Raw genomic sequence first — 21,038 nt, 5'->3', positions numbered from 1 at the left:
CCCTTTGCCCAGCCACCATCTTCAAATCTCTCTCTCTCTCTCTCTCTCTCTCTCTCTCTCTCTCTCTCTCTCTCTCTCTTCTCTCTCTCTCTCTCACACACACACACACACACACACACACACACACACACACACACACACACTTTTTGCTACTGCTATAGCTCCTGCCCTGGCTGCCACACTTCCCATATTACCCTGGGATCACTGCAATAGTTTCCTAAAAGGTCTTCCTGCCTTTTTCACACTGAACATTGTTCAGGGGGAGTTTCCAAAATATCTGGCCACACTACAGTCCTCTGTTGTTTTAAATGCCACTGGGTTCCTCACTGAGTAGAAGACTCTCTCATTTCACCTCCCAATTCTCATCCAAACCTTCAGAATCTGGTCAATATAATGGTCAGGCCTTAGTCTTTGTACAACTTGATATAGCCTGGTAGTGCACAACTGTAATCCTAGTACTCAGGAGACAGAGGCTGGAGGATTGCCACCAGTGCAAGACTAGCTTGCCTGGACAGTGTGTTCCAGCCTACACCTTGTGTAGGCTTGTAGCCAGTGCTACACAATGAGACCTGTCTGAAAACAACAAAGAAAAGCTTATGGCCATTTCTCCTTCACTTTTGTTTCATCATTACTGTGGCAGGTATAATAATTCACTGAAAACCATGTAAAACTTGTAGCTCAGCTTCTGACTGTATGGGCACATCCCCGTCTGTGTGGGTAACAAATGCACTCTCTACGCTGACAACAGTGTCAAAGTGTAACCTGGCATGCTACATCACCGAAGCAAATCTCTGCTGACTAACAAGAAGTGCCATCATCCTCGCCAGACTGAAAGCTGTCTCCCATATCCTACTCCTTTTATGTAAACATTTTATTGATGGCATATATAGCATATATCTTAATTTAAGTGTCCCCAAATATATAACCTAAATAAGAATTTGAACACAAGTCATTTATTTGAGAGGTGGCTCCAAATTATCTTTATAAATATTCGTGGATGCCCACAATTGTGTGTGTGTGTGTGTGTGTGTGTGTGTGTGTGTGTGTGTGTGTGTGTGTAATACTAAGTTTCCACTATCTCACCAAATAGCCAAATAGAAAACAAACTAATAGAAACCAACTATCTTATCTTGGTGTGATGGAACACACTTATGATCCGATCAAGAGGCAGAAGCGGTGGTATTACCATAAGTTTAAGGCCAGCCTTGTTTTGTCTAGCAAGTTCCAGGCTAGCTAGTTAGACTAAAGAGGGAGACTGTATGAAAGAGGGAGGGAGGATGGGAGGAGGAGCGGGAGGAAGAGAGGAAGGAGGGAGGGAAGGAGGAACAGGAGAAAGAGAAAAACTTTCCCTGTGAGACTGGTTATAAAATCAGATGTAGGCTGTAATCACCTCTATTCAAACTTGTACAGGATCTCATACTTAGTGTAATCAGATAGACTAAAGAAATTTAAAAGCATCAAGATTTGAGAGGAAGAGGATAAATGGACTATTCACAGATGATGTGTTTGAGTATTTTAAAAATCCAAAAGACTGTGCAACTAAACTATTAAAATTGAATTAGAACATTTAGCATGGTTTCAACAGGATGAAAACAATTATATCCACTTGGGCAACAAAAAAAAATCTAGAACATGAAATTAAAAAGCAGTTCTTTGTAGTTATTATAAAATGCTTAAGATAAACAGTACGCTCAATTCGGTGGGATGGGGAGACATCAAGGCCACTACAGGGAAGCTGCGGATGGGGACTGAGGCTGTAGTTCAGTGCTAAAATCTTGCCTGGCATTTATGGGAAGAAACCCTGTTTCAAGCTACAGCACAATGTGGGTCGAAGAGGAGGGCAAAAAAAGAAAACCTATGACAATGTCTTTTAAGAGAATTTGTTTTTAATTGATAGGGCATCATAAGGACTAAAACTTAGTACTATGAAGGTAAGTTTTCAAATTGATAGATACATTTAGTATCAAGCCAATCAAACCTCAGAAGATTCACGTGTGAAAATGGATAAATAGATTCTAAAAGTGAAATGGAAGGGTCAAGATAGCCAGGAAAATCTAGAAGTGGTAAATAGAATTAAGCATTATGGGGCTAGAGAAATGGCTCAGTGGTTAAGGGTACTGGCTGCTCTTTCAGAGGACATGGGTTCAAATCCCAGCACCCACATGGCAGCACACAATTATCTGAAACTCCAGTTCCAAGGAATCCAATACCCTCATACAGACAAACATGAAATGAAGTAAATAAATAATTAAAAAAGAATGAAACATTATAAAAAAATGCTCTCAAAACGCATGAAAATGCATTTATTGATGTGATTATGATAAGCTAACTAAGGCTCTCTGGCTGGTGAGAGCTTGGTATTGATAATGTTTGAAATCTCCCACAGGGTTCTAATAGGCAAAAGATGAAGACCCCATTTTCCAGCCCAGGTTTTACCTTTAACCTGTGCCTGCCTCCTGTTCTGGTGGCATCTGTGCCTCCCAGTGGACTCCAGCATCACTTAGTTCCTTTCTTTGTGCCTTAAACATTGATCAAGTATGGTTAGTCACTTGTCACCCCTTAACTACCCAAGGTCAGGAATCTTTCATCACCTTTCTCCATGCCCCATTTGACTTTTTTAGACAAGGTCTCATGTAGCCTAGGATATCCTCAAACTCCCCATGTAGCCATGGATGACCCAGTCCTCTTGACTACACCTCCAAGTGCTTGGACATGAGGCTTGAGCCACCATGCCTAGTGCCTTTCTTTCACAAGTCTGTATGTTTCCCCCTAATCTCTAATAATAAAGTTTATAAATAAATATTCCTGACTGATTTAAAGATGGGACGGCTTGGTTGTGGGTATAGAACCCTCTCTATCATGAAGTTCAGCTCTACTGGATGAACCCAACACATTTCTTCATCAGAAAATATCACAAATAATCTCCCTGCAGTGAACAAACATTAAATATTTCCAATTTGTGTGGTTTTCCTCTAGAATGATCTTAAGCCTCAATTTCCTCAAAAAAAAAAAAAAGACTTTTAAGTTGATTAAACAGGGAACAGAGGTAAGGAAGTACCTGATCAGTTAAACGGATGCCAATACAATTGACCTGCTTATTTAAAGTGAGTGAGTGGGTGAAATTCTTGGCATGTGCCAACATTTGATAATTTATTTTCACTTATGTGCTAGGCCTTGGGCTCTACATCATGAAATCACACTGCACCACAAAGATGCCTGTAATGATAAGTCTTTCTGCCACAACTACCTGAGCCCTGTGGCCACGTGGGCACTTTCTGCTAGTCCATCCGAGTTCCACCCACCACCATGTTAAGGTCCCAAGTAACATACAGAGATTTATATTAGGTACAAATGCTGCTTGGCCAATGACTAGGATTTCTCATCTGCTAGCTCAGTCTTAATTATCATAAATCTATATATTTTATAAGACTTTTCTTATTGAGGACACCTCCTGCTGGTGCTCTCTCTTGCCAGAGGATCACATGGTGACTCCAGAGCAGAGACCAGGAGGAAGAGAGAAGCAAATGACTTCCTTCTTGCCCTTGCTTATATATGAGTCTCTCTGCTATGTCACTTCCTTCCTGGATCTCTTTACTACATTTCCCAGAATCCTCCTTGACTCCTAGCCCCACCTACCTTGCTTCCCTATTGGCCAATAGTACTTTATCAGCCAATAAGACAAACATATACACAGAAGGACCTCTGCCATCAGATGCTGGATGGAGGGCCATGGAGCTTTTAGCTAAATGCTTTTAAGCTTTTAAGCATTCTGGCTAAATAATGATTTAGGGCCCCCAATGACTACAACATCCACAATTAAGTTAACAAAGGCAGGATGTGGTTCTGCTCTGGTTCTGGTTTATGAAGCATTGACAAAATGCTAAATGTGTAGTCATTTAGTTAAATGTGTAGTTGAAGAGTTACACTCTTCCATGTCAGCCCTTTCATTTCTGACAGTCCCTGTTGTTGGGAAGGTTTTCCCTGCCTGAAGTACTCTAGTGATTAAGTTTTATCTATTTTGCTCAAGACAAATTAAAAATATTTGGTAATGTTTGCTTGTTCATTAGTCTTTACTTTTGATGAGGTGGTCCAGTTTCCAGATTCTACCCTTCACATGACTTTGTTTGGATCTGACTCAATCTCCTGGACATTCCATCTAGAACAGCAGTTCTCAACCTATAGGTCATGACCCCCTTGGGGGTTGAATGACCCTTTCCACAGGAGTCACCTAAGACCATCAGAGAACATAGATATTTACATTATCATGCATAACAGTATCAAAGTTACAATTATGAAGCAGCAGCAAAAAAATAGTGTTATGGTTGGGCGGTCACTACAATGTGAGGAACTGTATTAAAGGGTTTCAGCATGAGGAAGGTTGAGAACCACTGCTCTAGAGAGTTTTAGAAGCTAGCCCACAACCCAGAAAAGAGTGTAAAACTGCCAGTGTGCTGTAATCATGGAAAAAGAAGAGTGACTGGCGCCTTTGTTTAAGGCTCTATTATCTTTGGCTATAAGCAGTGTTACTGATTGGTTTCCTTGGTTAATTCATACACTAAGCTTTTTGATTAGCTCTTAGCATTTCAAAATACTAATAACCTTTTTCTCTTTGCTACCCTGACATCTCTCTCATCTTCTACCTGAATAATTCATCTTTTGTATTTGTGTAGTTAGCCATTTGTTTCTACTGAATTCTATCTCATGGCCTGGAGATGTAGCTCAATAATAGAGCAGACTCTTACAGTGCACAAGGCCTTGAGTTAATTACCATCATACCCTAAAAATAGTAATCAAAATTTGAAATTCAAATTTTACCCCAATCTGGATTTTGGTCTTTGACCCAACTTAATAACAATTGAATTACTTTATTATTTTCCCATCTCATAGTTGAATCAACACTCATTTATTGCCCTCATTAGAGGTTCCCAATGCACAAATTCACTATCTGAGCCCTCTGTCACACATCAGAAGTAGCACTAGATGACTAATGAGCACCATTTGAAGGAATTTTCTTACCAGGATACAAATTTACCTAATATTAATCATATCTTCTAGGCCACTGCCCTCCAGCTTGACCATCAGAAAACAAAGACTTTCAAAACAATTTGTTGAAAAACAGATGCACAGTATCTGCTGTGACCAGCTGTGCGTTGTAGAGTGATTGGGCTCCAATGACTGAGTCTCTGTACCCTGAGATTTCAGTTTCAGCTGACAACTTAGCTACCTTATCAGAACAGGGCAAAGCTAACTCCCAAGAGGGCCATACATCTACTGAGCAATGAAGCTATATTGTCAAGAGGTGTGCGATATCCTACCCAGTGCCAGCAGGAAGTGGCAATGTAGAGAGGTGTGACTTTATTTTTCAACAATCAATCTGGTGGAAAGAGGATTAGTCACTGGCAAAGCATATATTTACTCTACGGGTGCTCTCTTGGTGAAATTGGTTTTAGGAGTGCTATACTTAAGCTTTTTTCTCCAAACTGAAGGTAAATCCCTTAAATCCCTATCAATTGAAAGGACCCTTGGGAACCAGCTAAGGGTTGTTCTGAAAGCAGGAAGGAGAACCTGTCAAATAGTGCCATCATCCTGCTCTGGTTTTGCATATGTGTCTCACCTAGCTGAAGTCAGTTGGCTGGCACAAGGTTCTAACGTCTGCCATTTCAATTTAGTAACAACCCTATTGCTTAATGTTTTCCCTAATGTGCTCAACTGCCACTCTGCATCTGTCTGAATTAGAAAGACTCTAGCACAGACTATCCTCCTGCTCTTACATCATGCCAAGGTGAGTGCTTGCCAGGATCTAAATAGCCAAACCGAACCAGAGTTTGGTGATTAGAGCACATACTGTTGATGAGGACACTTCTTCAGTCTGAGCATGCTTGGTGATGGAGCTGTACTGCTAGTTGCCTCAGCCAATAAGAGACATGCTTTGTCACTCCAGATCTTAAGGACATAGGCCCTGGATTCTGGGGGTGGGGGTGGGAGGAGCTACCATCTGAGTCATGAGCTTCACTACTGTGTCTTGGCACTGGAGCCTTGGAAATTTTGATACATATCTCTATTTCCCTGTTATAAAATGAAAATAATAAAAACATTAGCCTTCAATAGTTATTGCAATAAATAAGGAAAAATTCATTGCACTTAGAGTGTGGAACCTAAGTGTTCAATTAATGTTAGCTATTGCCTTCCATGTGTTCAGCAAGCTATCTTCTGGCTTGGTTTTAACACCCCCAAATTGGAGTATAGAGAAACACATTGTCTAAGTAGTTGTATTTCTATACCAAACATTTCTGTACTATTCAAACTATTCACAAGTAAATATTAGAAGGGGAATTTCAAAGAGAATGATTTTTTGCATTCCTCACGTGTACCAAAACCACATGTGGCACATCATAAGGATTAATTCATATTTGCTGAAAGGATAATTGAATCTAGCTTCCTGCTTCTCCACATTCTGGTTTCTCAAGAAGTGTTTGAAGGGTGGAGAAATGAAGAAAAAGGGCAGCGCACTTAGCACCATATGACACACAGGTATGCAGTAAACAGGGTGTTATGTTAACAAGATTCTAGGCAGGATGATTGAGAAGATACAAGAGATATGAACAGAAGCAACAACATCTGGGGAAATTTTTTTCTACATGTGGAACTTTGAGTTCAGAGGGAATACATATAAAATACATACATACATGTACCATACACCCATACATGCACACATAAGTTTCACAACATGTAGTGGCTAGTTTTATGTCAACTTGGCACAAGCTGGAGTTACCAGGGACGAGGCAGCCTCACTTGAGAAAATGCCTTCATAAGATCAGGCTATAGGCAAGCCTGCTTTTCTTAATTAGTGATTGATGGGGGCAGGACGGGCCCTTTGTGGGTGTTGCCGCATCTGGGTTCTGCAAGAAAGCAGGCTGAGCAAAAATGAGGAGCAAGCTAGGAAGTGGCATTTTCTGTGGCCTCTGTGTCCAGGTCCCTACTCTGCTTGAGTTTCTGTCAGAACTCCTTTAATGATGAACTGTAATGTAGAAACATAAGCTGAATAAAGCCTTTCCTCCCCTAGTTGCTTTTGTCATGATGTTTTGTTATAGCAATTGAAATCCAAACTAAGGCACTGAATACTATGACAACATAAAGCACTGAGCACTACACAGGCCAGAGATGGAAGAAAAGCATCTCCAAATGGTTGTTGAAAGAAAACCAGAAGTACGAGTAGAAGCTCATAAGGAAAGTAGTACAAAAAATTTATAAATAAATAAAGTGTGTGTGTGTGTGTGTGTGTGTGTGTGTGTGTGTGTGTGTGTGTATCAATTTATCCCAAGACCCTGAAATGCCTATCGTGAATGAAAATGATGACCTATGAAACCAGACACCTGCTTAGTGGCAGAACTATACAAGATAATATAGGTCAGACTAAGAATGTCGTTAAGGGAGAAGGCATTGAGTTATCATGGAAAAGGGGAGCTTTAGAACCCTGGAATTTTCTGGCTGCTCTGAGAACTGAGGATATGCTGGCCACATCACTATGAATAGCCCAGTGAATATACTATGAGAGACAGAGGACCAGCTGAGAGTGAGCTGTAGCCAGCACCGTCTCAACACATACACTAAAAACAGTCAGAGGCATCATTTCCGGCTGGCTTTTTTTTTCTTTATTTCTTTTTTCTCAGTTCATCTTTTAGTTTCCCAGTTCAATCCCACTTTTACTCCAGTCACTCACCTCTCCCTCTATCACAGCCCCCACATCCCATTAATTATAACACTCTGGGCATTTAAGATCTCACGTATCTCAAATAACGTTTGGATGATGGTTCTGGTTACCTCCAGCTTCCTTCCATGTCAGTTCAAATTTGGATTCTTGCTGTTTTATCAGGATGTAATCCAGTGCCTTCCTCTTTGGTATCCTAAGTATAATTTCTCCGGTGATTATCCCACGGTGCTGAAATGAAAAATCAAATCTTAGAATTGCACCCAAGTGTCTTCATGATATGTCTCTTGCCTGCCTCTCAGACACAATCATCTCTAAGTCCACACTGTGTTCCCTTTGTGTTCTGGTGATAGCAAACATTTTCTGGTCACCGTAACTTGATCTGCCCAGCACTCCATGTCCTCTGCCATTGCCTCCATCATCCTGGAGTCCTCAGACTATTGACCCATGAAGGTGTGCTTAGCAGCTAGACTAGCCCTTTTCTCTGTCTAAAAACTGCCTCACTCTGACACGTGGATAGCTAATTGTCTTTTCTTCTGGCCCCATCATTGTCAATTCGGATCTTCCTGATCTGTAGATTTTTATAGAGCATCATGTTTACTATCTTCATTGTTTATTGTCTATGCTTCTAGATCTAGAATTTAAGATCATAATGTAAGGTTCGAAATTTTGAAATGGTTAGAGGAAGGTATAGAGAAAACAGTTGATGATTAGACTTAGGCAATGGCTTTCTGACTAGGACTCCAATAGTTCTGAATATAATAGCAAGAACTGACAGATGGATGGCATCAAATTAGAAAGCTTCTGCACAGTAAAGGAAGCAATTGTCAGAGTAAAGAGACATTCTACAGAATGAGAAAAAAATCTGCTAGCTATTTGTGTATAAAAGATTAATATCTAGAAAATATAAAAGGTCCAAAAAGTAAACCACCAAAAAGCAAATAACAATCAAATCAATAAACAGGCAAATTAATTGAAGAGATTCTTCTCAAAGTACAAATCCCAACAAATTTATGAAGTAATTTTCATAAATGATGATCCTTAGCCACCAGAGAAATGCAAATCAGAGCTACATTGAAATTTTCTCTTATCCCAGTCACCATGGCTCTCATCAGGAAAACAAATGCTGGTGAGGACAGGGTAACAATAAAACACTGTTGGCAGAAATGCAAACTAGCCCATCTACTGGGGAAATATGTAAGGAGGTTCCTCCTAAAACCAAAAATATAACTACTACATTATCTAGCTGTAGTGTGTCTGTTATATACCCAAAGGATATTAAGTCAGCATATACCACCATGTTTATTGTGACACTGGTCACAATAGCCAAGAGATATAATCAACCTAGGTACCTGTCAAAGGATGGCAAGAAACTGTGATACACACACACAATGTGTGTGTGTGTGTGTGTGTGTGTGTGTGTGTGTGTGTGTTAGAGTCCCTGTCCAACAGGATCTACCCATTAATTTTTTTAAATAGCTCAAATGCATAAATGTGTTATTCCTTCATTTACATTACATTTTACTAATATTTTCTACTTCAAACACTTATTACATATCTATTGATCTCTATTTCTTGAGTTAGAGGATATCTTCCTATGTCTGACCTTAACCACAATATAAAGGGCATTTTATAAATATCTGTTGAACTCGGTTGACCTGTCTGAATAATGTACTCAAAGGGCCACCTTTCTGGAAAGCTGAGGACCTGAAAGGATAGTCATATCTCAAGCTAGAGAGAAGCCAAAACTCCCACTGTACTTAACCCAGCAAAGCTACCTTGCTAGCCCTAGCTCACCTTTGTTTCCTAAATTCTTTCAATTAAAGTGAGAGGCAGTATTGTACAGTGTGGACAAGTGATTGAGTCAGAGGGTGCTTTTTTCAAGCTCTATTTTGCCAGGATGTCAGAAAATATAATTTGGTGTTGAATAGCTAGCTGCTCTCAGACCAGATGGTTAGTACATTCTAATTTTCAGAACTGTGGATGCTTTCTGATTAAAAATAAATTAGGGGAAGAAGAAGAAGAAAAAGAAGAAGAAGAAGAAGAAGAAGAAGAAGAAGAAGAAGAAGAAGAAGAAGAAGAAGGAAGAAGAAGGAGAAATTGTTGTTATTACTTAGTCACTTATACTTGACACATGGAGCTAGTCATCCTACATTTTATCCTCCAGTAACAAACTTGGGTACCTTATCTACATTTACAAGTAGGTGAGCCAAGGTTCACAGAATTTAGCGCTCTCTCCACAGGCAGACAGGGGGCAAGTGGATGACTAGAATTCATCCAGCTCCCTGTACAGCCGCAAATCTCGGGCCTTTTCCCAGGATTGCCCTGCCCCTCCAACTGTGTCATGTTTTGTTCTGGGAATCTTCTTCCTGAGAGCCATGCACTCTCATGTCTGTTTTACGGTCTTCGTGTCTTCAGTGTTTGATTCTTTCATGACCCCGAGCCCAGGCTGGAATGTTTGGAGAAGCTCACTCGTTCTTTAAAGCTCAGACTCCATGTAAATATGGGAACTAATAAAGTGCAGTCCAGATGTGGGAACACACCAGATATCACAGAGATGCCTGCCAGTCAAGTCTGTGGTGAGCTGTGGAAGCTGCATGACTTTCAGGGAACTACCCAGTAAGTCCCGCCCATGTTCATCTGCATGCACTGATTGGTTGGCACTGTGAACTGATTATGAAGGGCTCTTCAGTCATCCTTAGGCATTCCTAAGGATGCTCAGTGATTTCTAGTTTTCTCAGACTAGGTGAAGTAAAGGTAACACTGAACAGGCAGGGCTATGCCATGCCTTGTGTCAAAATTGGACCAAGAGCAAAGCAAAGACAGGATATGGAGAAGACATCACATCTTCCAAAGTACTCACAATCCAATGGGGGACCGGGGATGCTGCTCTGTAAACCATGGCCGGTGGGATGAAGGGCAGGGGAGAGGAGGGCTGTCACGGAAGAAAAGACATTTAGTGGATGATTGCTCGCTCCACTGACAATTTCAGCTAGCAAATGCATCGATAAAGACCTTTAGTAATCCAAAAGTCTGGTCCAGTAGAAGCTGATAGATAGCAATTATGTCACCCCCAAAGTCAAAAGTGACAAAGGTACACTCTGTTGAAGGCTGAAAATGTCCCCAGAAGCTTCACTTCTGTGGCCTTGCTGGGCACTCCAAAGACAAGGTTGAACAGAGTTTAGTCTGTGGCCAGAGAACAATCAGTTGATCTACTGGACATTAGGAGGGCTTCTAGTTCAACACCCTGTCATTTGTCTCTGTCACAGGCAAACTTTGGAACAAAGTGCTCATTCAATTTTATGACCGAGAAAGACTTTGGGGATGTGTCTACTTCGCCCTCTCATTTTATATTGGCTTCCCTGATGTAGACAGATACAGAGAATCCCAGTTTTCATCTCTCATAAGGACTTGCACAGAAAACATTCTGGATTGTTCCAGTTGTGTTAAATTTGCCATAGCCTGCCTGGTTGTACCTATGAGCACACTTGTATTTGTCAGAACATGTGTTTCCACAAGGGGTTTGGAAACTATGAACACCTATGGCTCAGAAATGCATGTGCAGAAAAGTAGGGTGCTTTGAAAACCTGGTTTGCTTTTGTGTTTATCCTGGCACTGATGAAGCTAAGAATTCAAGAGAACTTATGGGGTTTTTTCTTGCTGATTTTAGATTTCATGGAGATGCATGTTTTTAAGGGGAATGTGGGGGTGTGTGAAGGTCTGCCTGAGCTCTTGGTAAAGGAAGTAGGAAGAAATGCAGGTATTAAAGACTGGAAGGAGGTACACGGACATGCAACAGAGCAAGTTCGGATTTAGCAGGTCACACAGAATTTTTCTGAACGTGACAGTTTTAAGAATGATCTTTGAGGGGCCCAAGAGAGGGCTCAGTGTGTTAAGGCGCTTGCCACCATTCTGACAACCTGAGTTTCCTCCCTGGAGTCCACATCGTGGACAGAGAAAAATGAATCCTGTACACTGTCCTCTGACCTGCATATATCCACTGTGGCATGCACACACAGACACACTGCATAATAAAGAAATGTAAAAAAATAACAGTAAAGAATACTATTTGAAGGAATTTGAAATACAACTCAGTGGTACAGCACTTGCCTCGAATGCCCACAATTTGAATGGGTTTGATTCCCAGCACTATAAAAACTGAAACCACAAAGGCTGAAAACCTAATAAAATATATTAGATCCATGTAGCTAAGCTGCTGGAAATTGAAGGTGAAGGGTGATGAGAAAACGCCAGAGGGAAGGGAGAAACAAGGAAGGAAAACACCATGCAAGGAGTCACAGTAACTGGGAAGAATCTGTATGCTAGGAGTCCAAGTGGTCTTGAAGGTTGTGGTGGGGAGCTAAAAACAGTCTCCATCTTCCTGGCATGTGCCATCTCCCCCCACAGAGGAGAAGAGTTTCTAGAGCCTTCTCCTGGTTCTAGACTGCAGAGGAGTTAGTGAAGAAGTTGGAAAGGATTGTAAGGAGACTTATGAGTTCAAGTTCACAAAATCCACACCAAACTTTAACTTTAAAGAGTAGAAGAAGAAATCTTTGTGTCAGGCACAGTCCTTTGTTTACACTAAAAACAGAAACTCCTGCTAAATTGCCCACACCTTGCCTTTCTCCTTCCTTATTTCTCCTTTCCCTTTATGCAAACATCCGGTCATTCAAGGACATTAAATATTGGCTTGATTGAGTCTTAAAAGCCAGGAACCCATAAATGTTTACAAAGGGTGGCTGAGAAATCCTAATCCTAAAAGTACTGCATATTTACTGTTCCTCCCTTGAAGGAAAGCAACCAGAACAAGAGAAACTCCAAACACTCTCTAAGCTAAATAATAAAGCATTACTCAGTGCTAAAACCTAAGTGGTGATTTGGGGACCTTTTCTCAAATTATTGATACTTTTTAAGAAAAACTATAAACACCATTTGAGTGAGTGTTTAATACTAAGGGTGGTTCATGTCCTTTCGGCTTTACCTTCTCTTCCCAGGTGCGCAATAAAAGGGGTGTGTTCAGATAAGGAGTTTGCTGGGCACTTATACTTTGTGCCCTGGAAGTGAGCACCTCTTATTCACTGAGCTGTGAACTGTCTCAAGTGCTTAGGTGATTTAATGTATCTACCATAACTGTCTTGTAATCAAATGGTACCTCCTCCAGTTTACAAAATGTTAGAACCATGCTGTCTACACTCCTGCAACATCCAGGATGTTGAGCTGAAGGGGTCGAAGACACTGACCCCCTAATCACTAACAAAGCTGACTTTTTACTCTCAGCTATTGCCCACGTGTCATTTGTCCCCACCCCTTCATTAATCTTCCAGCTGAACGCCTGGCATTTCAATTTCAACATGGATTTCTTTTGTCTTTTTCAATAGATAACCCGTGTAAGATAGGGAAATTTTCACTCTTCTAGTTGGGTTTGTTTATTATTTCTTGTGCCTCATCACTGCGTGTGTGTGTGTGTGTGTGTGTGTGTGTGTGTGTGTGTGTGTGTGTGTGTGTGTCATGTCATACTTTATGCAAATGACTAGATGCCCTTTATACTTGTAAGCAGATAAACATGCAGCAAAAATACTGACTACAAAACTAGAAATGAGTGAATGGTTCCTTTTGGGAAATAAATTTATTAATGCTTTGTCTCAGCTTAAGTTGTCTTGGAAGTTGTGGATCCTTTGATATCTCATATTCTTTGGCTGGACAGTGGGTTTAGTAACACTCTGGGTGTATTCTCAATTACAAACATGTTTTACATGTATAAACTGGGCTGTAGCATTCGACACATGTTATGTCCATCTTTTCTTTGTGATCTGTCTAGGACAGGACACTGTTTCATCCTGTGACCAACAGCTGCATGGACTGCAACCCTGCAGAGAAGAAGATTTTCATGGCTAGATGTGACCCTCTCTCTGAGACTCAGCAATGGATTTTTGAACACATCAACATGACTGTTTTAGAAAAAAATAGCCACCATGCCAACTCCTAGAAAAGAAACAAGAGTGATTACCTACAGGTTGGGAACTGTGTTGTCACGGGCATCTGGGTCAAAGGAGTCAGGAATAACATTTCCTAGATCCAGGAAGCCTGGTTGAAAGATGTGTAAATGCCATGTCGACATAGGCTGTCCGGGAGAAGTTCCTGCATCTGAAGAACTTGGCTGAGAGCCTCACCAGCTGCCGCTGAGAACTTGGGACTAGCAGTTCCCTTGCTGGCCAAGGGTAAAGATTATTTAGGGACTGTTCGCCACGACTGCTGAGTTAATCGAACCTAGCATTTCTCAGGTCAAATCCTGCAGTAGTGAGTAGCTATGAATGGATCCTACTAATCGGGTGGGAGGGGGGTGGAAACAGAGCGCATGACTGCTCTGGCAACCTGAGGCTACCACAGGTCTAGAACTAGCCACGCTTGAGGGGTGAGCTGTACTCTTTGGTGCCATTCTCTGAACTAAGAATGGGTTAAGCAGGTTTAACCCTTTAAAGTGCTGCAGATGATTTTAGAGTGCTCATACCATCCTGTTTCCTTTTGTCTTCTCTTTAAACAAGGGTACATGGCATCTAAGACTTAACATTACATGCTCTCATTCACATTTGCCATTCTCCTTTCAGGGTCTATATTATCTATCATGGCTCATAGGAGTTCATGTTCCACCAGTCAGCTGACGATCTAATTCAGCGTCCTTGGATGAATCCAGTTAAAAACAAAAACAAGCAAGCAAACAAATAAACGAAAAACTCACTCTGATATCCAGTCACTCCAAAAAAAGATGTCACAGAAGTAGCAAAAAAAATAACACACACACATACACACAGTTAAGGGAGAAATTTCTCTGGGAAATCTATTTTTACTTTTCTATTATTTTTAAATTTTAAGAAAATTATGATGCTTGTCCAGTTATAACTTTATTGAAGAATGCATTGGAGTGGGGTCCATGTAATTTGTTTTACTCTGTCTTAAATAAATCTTCACTCCAAGTGATGTGGAAATTGTTTCATTCACTTCAAATCTGTTTAATCTGGCAACTTTACAAGTGGTGTTATTCAATTATTAGTTTTGGACCCCCCCCATGCCCATTGCTGAAAATAATGATGATGTCATTTTATTTGGAAGCCCGGGAAAGGAATTACTATTAATAAAGCCCTTCTGACATCATTTTCTGCTAATGGGCAATATTTTAGGGGTGTGAGAAAACAAATAACTTCAAAATTAACCAAATTGAATATTTAATCCTTAAAGTAGGGTTTTTTTCGTGTGTTTCAATAATAATGGCCTGGGGAGAAGACTCTTCAGGAACGAAGATGGGTCTGTAGACAGAAAACAATCACACTCTACATGCTCTAGCTGTTTGGGGTACAGGCTGTTCAAACTGTGTTTTTACTGTTTTTAATATAGTTTCCTTTTTAATAAGAATATATATGTCAAGACAATCTCCACATCTGGGGCAGAGCTCACTGAAGTTCAGGAAGATTCAAAAGAGTCAATCCCTTTTTGTTGTCTTTTTTTTATTTGGCTTGGTTTTTGGGTTCTTTGCTTGTGTCTTGTTTCTTGTTTTTGTTTTTTTTTTTTTTTTTTTAAAGATAAATAGAAAAAGCCCAGAGAAGTCCAGTTTCCTGGATGGGCTTTTAACGTCGGCATCTCAATCACTGGGTAAGAATCCTGTACTTTCCCTCAAGATGCTCAAACATCCAGAGCCTAAAATATGCAGTTAAACTACCCTAAGAATCAGGAAGGGCTACTTTAGTATCTTTGCTGATTTCTCTTTTTTTTTCAAGCTTTTTTTTTTTTTTTTTTTTTTTTGGATAGCGGTTACTTTTAAACTGACTGTAACTGAGATCACTTTTAGAGGTCAGGTGATCTTATAGTAGTCAAGATGCACAGTGGGGAAAATCAACAGTGAGAAATTAACCTGTGTACTGAACATTTCTGAGGAGTGAGTGAAGACTTATCTTCACTTATCTCTAGCAATCTGGCTAGAGAAGTAGATGAGCCTATAAAAATTCACATTATGTCATTAAGCAGTTGGTTGTTATTTACACTTGTACCAAAGAGACAACCTTGGGTTGTGCACCCCAGAAAGTCCAGATTTGTAATAATCTCTTAAGATGTTAATCATGGCTAGGGCCTCACCTAAGTATTGCAGCATTTTAGTGGGCTACACAGTAATTAATCAAGATTGGTCTCTTACTCTCTGAATAAAAGATTATTAAAAAAGAAATTATTTTTTTCCTTAAAATAAAAAAGAAAGGAAGCTTGGGACATTAAATCCAAAATTAAACTTGCACCTATGGAACAGTCATTAATCGTGTGCACTGGGGAAACATGCAGATGAAGCGGAGCCTGAAGAGTCTGCCCCTACACAGCAGGGTAGGGTTCTGTCAAAAGCACATTGAGAGGTGTTTGCTGTGCCCCTGAAGGTTGGGAGTCTACTTGCTTGAAATACAATCCGAAAAGCATAAAATGGCATATGTTTGCACTTTTAATTAGCACGAGGGACCGAACAGGATTCAGAAAGACTATTGTTCCTGGAAATAAAATGATTCTTGGAAAATTTGATAGTTGAGTACTCACCAATTCTTTTATCAGAATGGGGTCAATATAAAATTAATGTGGTCAACAAAAATGACTATTTCTCCATCGTAAGAGTAGTTCTGACAGAAATAAGAAAATAATTAATTTTTAAAAATCCCTTTTATGTCTTGGGAATTAACTGTGTGATTCGTACTTTTTCAAGACTGGATGAGTACCTTGGCAATAATAATGTACCGGCTTCTATGTCTACTGTTATTTGCTTATATGAATATGATCACATGACTGTTTTTAAATGTATTCATTCTATCAGAAGCTTCAGTGAATAATGGAAGTTCCAGGACTATTTTGTGAATTGATAACATAGAACTTTATACAATAAATGAATAACACATAATGCAAATGGACTCACAGTCAATGAAAAAGAAGTGTTAGGCCCTTTATTTCTACAACTCTTTGAAAACATGAAACCAATGTCAACTTGACACCATTTCTTTTAGTGACAAGTACATATTTTAAAAGAAGATAGCTGTCAAAATATAAGTACGCTTCTTACCTTCACATGAAAAACTTCAATTTTTTTCTTCAGTCTTTGAAATTGAACCTAGGGCCTCCAGCATGTGAGGCAAGTGGTTTGAACTGTATTTCCATCCTTCTAGAACTATCTATAAGAAAAAAAGAAAAAAAAAACCAAAAGGAATCTTTTACTTGAGAGACAGCAGATCCATCAAGCAAACCAGTGGCTCTTTGATTCTACAGCCAACTGTCCAACACTCACAGAGGGCCACTCCTGCCACTGGGATACTCCCCCCTCAATCCTTCACACTCTTCAAGGCTCAGAAAGGGCACTCGACCAAAGCAATGCCGCCTCTGCTTGTAGCACCCTTCAGTCTTCCCAATCAGCAATTCCTTTGCCCTTGCCTGCAGAGGTTGCTGGTCTTTATTTATTTATTCCTTCTTTCATTTCTTTCCTTCCTTTTCAGAATTTAGGGTCATCCTAAAAAATATGACACTGTGACTGTTGATTTATCATCCCAGGAAGCTGCTTACTAAAATGTCCAGATTTCTTACTCTATGAGGAATATGATGCTGCTGTTCACAGACCCAGGTGCTGGCGAGATGCTCGAAACAAAGCCTTTAATATAAATCATGCAAACAAGCACCTCAAAGGGAAATTTTCAGTTGAACACAGTGGGGAGAAATGCATCATCATATCTGCAGACCTGGGTGTGTACAGCCTTCCCCATTCAATGCCTGGGAAAATCCTGCCCTTGCCACCATCACTCTCAGACCACAGGGCTAACAGGAATTATGCTCCATGTGTGAAGTATGGTTGAGGACACTGAAGCGTGACAAGTGGCCAGTCATTCCCACACTGCCAGCATTGGAAGTGTGCTCTTTGATTTATGGCTATAGCCTTTGCTTGCAGAACTCGAAGCTGTTTGCAACTCCATTTGGTAGACTCTTTGACACTGGCCTGAAGCTTTTCTTTGCAGTCACTCATCTCTGCACTTGACATTCCGGACTGGTGTGTCTGGTTCTGCTGCCTCTCAGCAAAAAACAGTTCATCCAACTGTTTGATGCGTCTCTTCAGAGAAATCTGAAGATGGTTCCTGTATTCCTCCCACCTGCCATTGCCCCTGTTAGCTCTCCACACACTAGCTTTCTGGGATTGCCACAGTTCTCCACTATTCACATCTGCTCAATGTAACAAAGGGAAAAGACTGACACGGCAAATCCTATTGCTAATGATTTTACTCTGACAGCATTCACCTTGGGGTGGGAGCCAATCAAAACTAAGAAGCATTTGTCCTGACTTTTCAGTCACAGCCTTGGTGTATGTGTATTTACCTATGTAATTATTTGTAGTCCCATGCCTTGCTCTTAAAGGGGACCCAAATTACCTAACCAATTAAATAGTTGCCTTATTTATAATCCACTTGACTGCTTATGGTTCCTCTGTGGGGATTACTAAAAAATCTTTTTGCTTCTTCATGTCTTCAAGAAGTCAACTAGCCCTCCCTTCAAATGGAACCAGACTGCAGCCATGGTCCTGATGACTTCCTATTGCATTTACATGATAGCTCACAGGTTGTTTAATGGAAGAGTTATTGTCAAGAGTTTTTAGAGCTGCCTAAATCATTTTGCTGAGTTGATACAATTCTAAACTTAAAAGGATTCTTAAATACAGTTTTAAAAATTCACTTGAAATTTAAAACAATACTCCTTCAGGTACAGACAGTAGATACTCAGCATAGACTAAGAGCTGTTTTGCTAATTCTAATATGATGACATTACAGGACAAAGGCTGTTTAATTATTGCTTTGCTTTGCAAAGTGATATTATATTTATTATCACATCCCGCCTAATATATTGACTCTTGCAATAGACATCATTAACTATCCCTCTGAAGAAACTGTGAGTTAAGAATTTTGCAGAGCCATATAGGAAGTTAGCAGAGTCAAGACTAGAATCCAGGCCTTTGGTACTCAGCATCCATTGGGTCCCTCACATTTCCTAGCAAAGCTGAGTGACTTCACAATAGTGTGATCACTTATTCCTCTGGGATTTGGGGTTTAACCCCTTGATTGTGTTAGCTCTTCCTTGTACCTATGTGTTTTTATTGGTTTTCCTACAAGCTTATTAAAGTAAGAACACCAAACAGAATCCAAGATTAATCCCTCTTAATGAGATTTCCAGGGTGCTTTGAATAAAAGAAGTGAGCAACTAGAGCTATTTGTATAGCTGTCGATGATAAATCCTAAAGCAAACACTTCTGTGCTTTGGGATGGTTAATGAGCTCTGTCCTCAGGGGTAAAAATCAGCCACCAAATAGAAAGTTTGCATTTACTCCACATCAAAACCCTAAACTGACCTTTAATTGCAGAGCATAGTGGCTCACACCTGTGATCCAGGCACTCAAGAAGAAAGCTCAGGCAGGAGCATGGCCATAAATTCCAGGCTAGCCTAGACTACAGAGTGAGACATTGCCTCAAAATTATATAAATAAGCTGTATAATGATTCATCCTTTTAATACCACTACCTGTGAGGCAGAGACAGATGGATGGATCTCTGTGAGTTCAAGACCAGCCTGGGATGTGAGTACCAGGACAGCCATGATTACATAGTCAGACCTTGTCTAACTATGAGGAAGGGAAGGAGGGAGGGAAGGAGGGAGGAAGGGAGGGAGGGAGGGAGGGAGGGAGGAAGGAAGGAAAGGTATGAGGAAGGGAGAGAAATTTTTGAAAATATATCTATACCCCCTTTCACTATTCTTCTGAGAATTCTTGCAAGTTCCATCTCTTACATATTGGAGACACTGTGGGCAACAGTGTGTGTTCTTTGGATGATAGGCTTTCTTCTGGGCATTTTGATTAAACAGACAGACTGCCAGATACCTTTGTGTATTCTCATTACTAGACAAAATATCATATAACCTGGGTGGGGTGTAGACCATAGAAATTTATTTCTCACAGTTCTAAAAGCTGGGGAGTCCAACATAAGAAAGCAGTTAGATGTAGTGTCCCATGATTTTTAGAGCCTGATTTTTAGTTGACAGACTGCTTCTTCTCTCTTCAGTAGTGATGCAACTCTGGGGTATAAGGCACCAAAACAAATCCTGCTGACTCTGCTCTCCATGACCCAATACATTCCCAAAGCTCCAATCCTAATATGATGGTCTTGGAGGCCAGGAGTTCACCATATGAAATGAGAAGGTATACACAGATCAATATCATAGGTCTAGGCTTACCCCAAATCTACTCAATGAGAATTTCTGGGGAAGCTGCTAAATGCTGATACTCCTAGGATCAGACAAAACACTGTTTGCTGCCTTAGCTCTTAATGTCTCACCACTAGTAAATCCAACTTAATTCTTTAACATGGCTGTCTTCTTCACAAATATTTACTCCAGATATCTGGAAGAATGGCTACTTATAATGCAGAACTAAATTTGAAGTTCAAGAGCATTTATTTCCAACTCCTCTAGCTTTTATTTGGGTAGTGGTCATTAAACTTTAGCCTTAAAGGCACCTGGAGGAATTGCCAAAACAGGTGGCTAGGTTGAAACTTCTGAGTTTCTAAGTCTTTCGCTCTGAAATGAGGCCCAAGAACATGTTTCTAAGTAATATGCTGATGGTGGGAGCTCATGCTATTTGTTTGCTTGAACCAATAGTCTGAGCATCTTGGAAATACCTTTCTAAAAATGGTTTTGTTCATGTAGATTATGTTTAGGAAACATTGATTTTATGTATCATTTCTAAGAAGTGAGAAAATCCCCAGCTCACTGGGAATTCAAAGGAATTCAATAACCCAGTAAGTACAGCCATAAGAAACCTGCCATACAGCTCTGTAAAGCAGGGTCACAGAGTTGGAAGACCAAGAATAGAAAGCATTGTATCACCTAAGTCTCTCTTTTTAAGAAAGATTATATGTATGTATATACACACACACATAATATATAATATATTTCTATATAATATACAATTTATCTGTAATATATTTGTCTTATATTTGTATAGTATATATGAATATAGTATAGATGTATTATATATTATGTGTAAACAAACATATAACATAAATTACACATATTATATTTTTGTTTTGTTTTGTTTTTCAAGACAGGGTTTCTCTGTATAACAACTCTGAGTATCTTGGAACTAGTTTTGTAGACCAGGCTGACCTTGAACTCACAGAGATACTCCAACCTCTGTCTCCTGAGTGCTGGGATTACAGGCGTGAGCCACCACTACCCAAAAAAAGATTATATTCTAATTTTTAGTGTATATGTGAGGCACAGTGCTTGCA

General features: G+C 40.1%; 1 protein-coding gene and 1 long non-coding RNA gene across 4 annotated transcripts in view; one reads left to right on the top strand and one right to left on the bottom strand.

Moving 5' to 3' along the window:
- Positions 1-14,719, top strand: part of Galntl6 (polypeptide N-acetylgalactosaminyltransferase like 6) — a 1,027,971-nt gene extending 1,013,252 nt beyond the window's left edge. The window contains exon 4 of one of the 2 annotated variants that reach the window (XR_004771965.1): positions 749-909. Coding sequence is in view for 1 of the 2 variants with exons in the window: in XM_035451502.1 (XP_035307393.1) it covers positions 13,527-13,694 (168 nt within the window). In the remaining variant the exon portion in view is untranslated. Of the gene's footprint in view, positions 1-748; positions 910-13,526 lie in introns of those variants that run through there. The other variant, XM_035451502.1, reaches the window with a different exon arrangement.
- The window catches only part of LOC118239549, a 54,092-nt gene that overhangs the window by 27,758 nt on the left and 5,296 nt on the right, over positions 1-21,038 (bottom strand). For both annotated transcript variants that reach the window (XR_004771967.1, XR_004771966.1), the window contains exons 2-4: positions 16,788-16,896; positions 10,572-10,643; positions 7,822-7,939 (exon numbers count right to left, since the gene is read on the bottom strand). This is a non-coding gene — a long non-coding RNA (uncharacterized LOC118239549). The remainder of the gene's footprint in view (positions 1-7,821; positions 7,940-10,571; positions 10,644-16,787; positions 16,897-21,038) is intronic.

The sequence above is a fragment of the Cricetulus griseus genome (assembly GCF_003668045.3).
Source record: "Cricetulus griseus strain 17A/GY chromosome 1 unlocalized genomic scaffold, alternate assembly CriGri-PICRH-1.0 chr1_0, whole genome shotgun sequence".
Lineage (NCBI taxonomy): Eukaryota > Metazoa > Chordata > Mammalia > Rodentia > Cricetidae > Cricetulus > Cricetulus griseus.
Note: the sequence above shows the minus strand (reverse complement) of the source record. Positions and strands in the feature narration are given on the sequence as shown.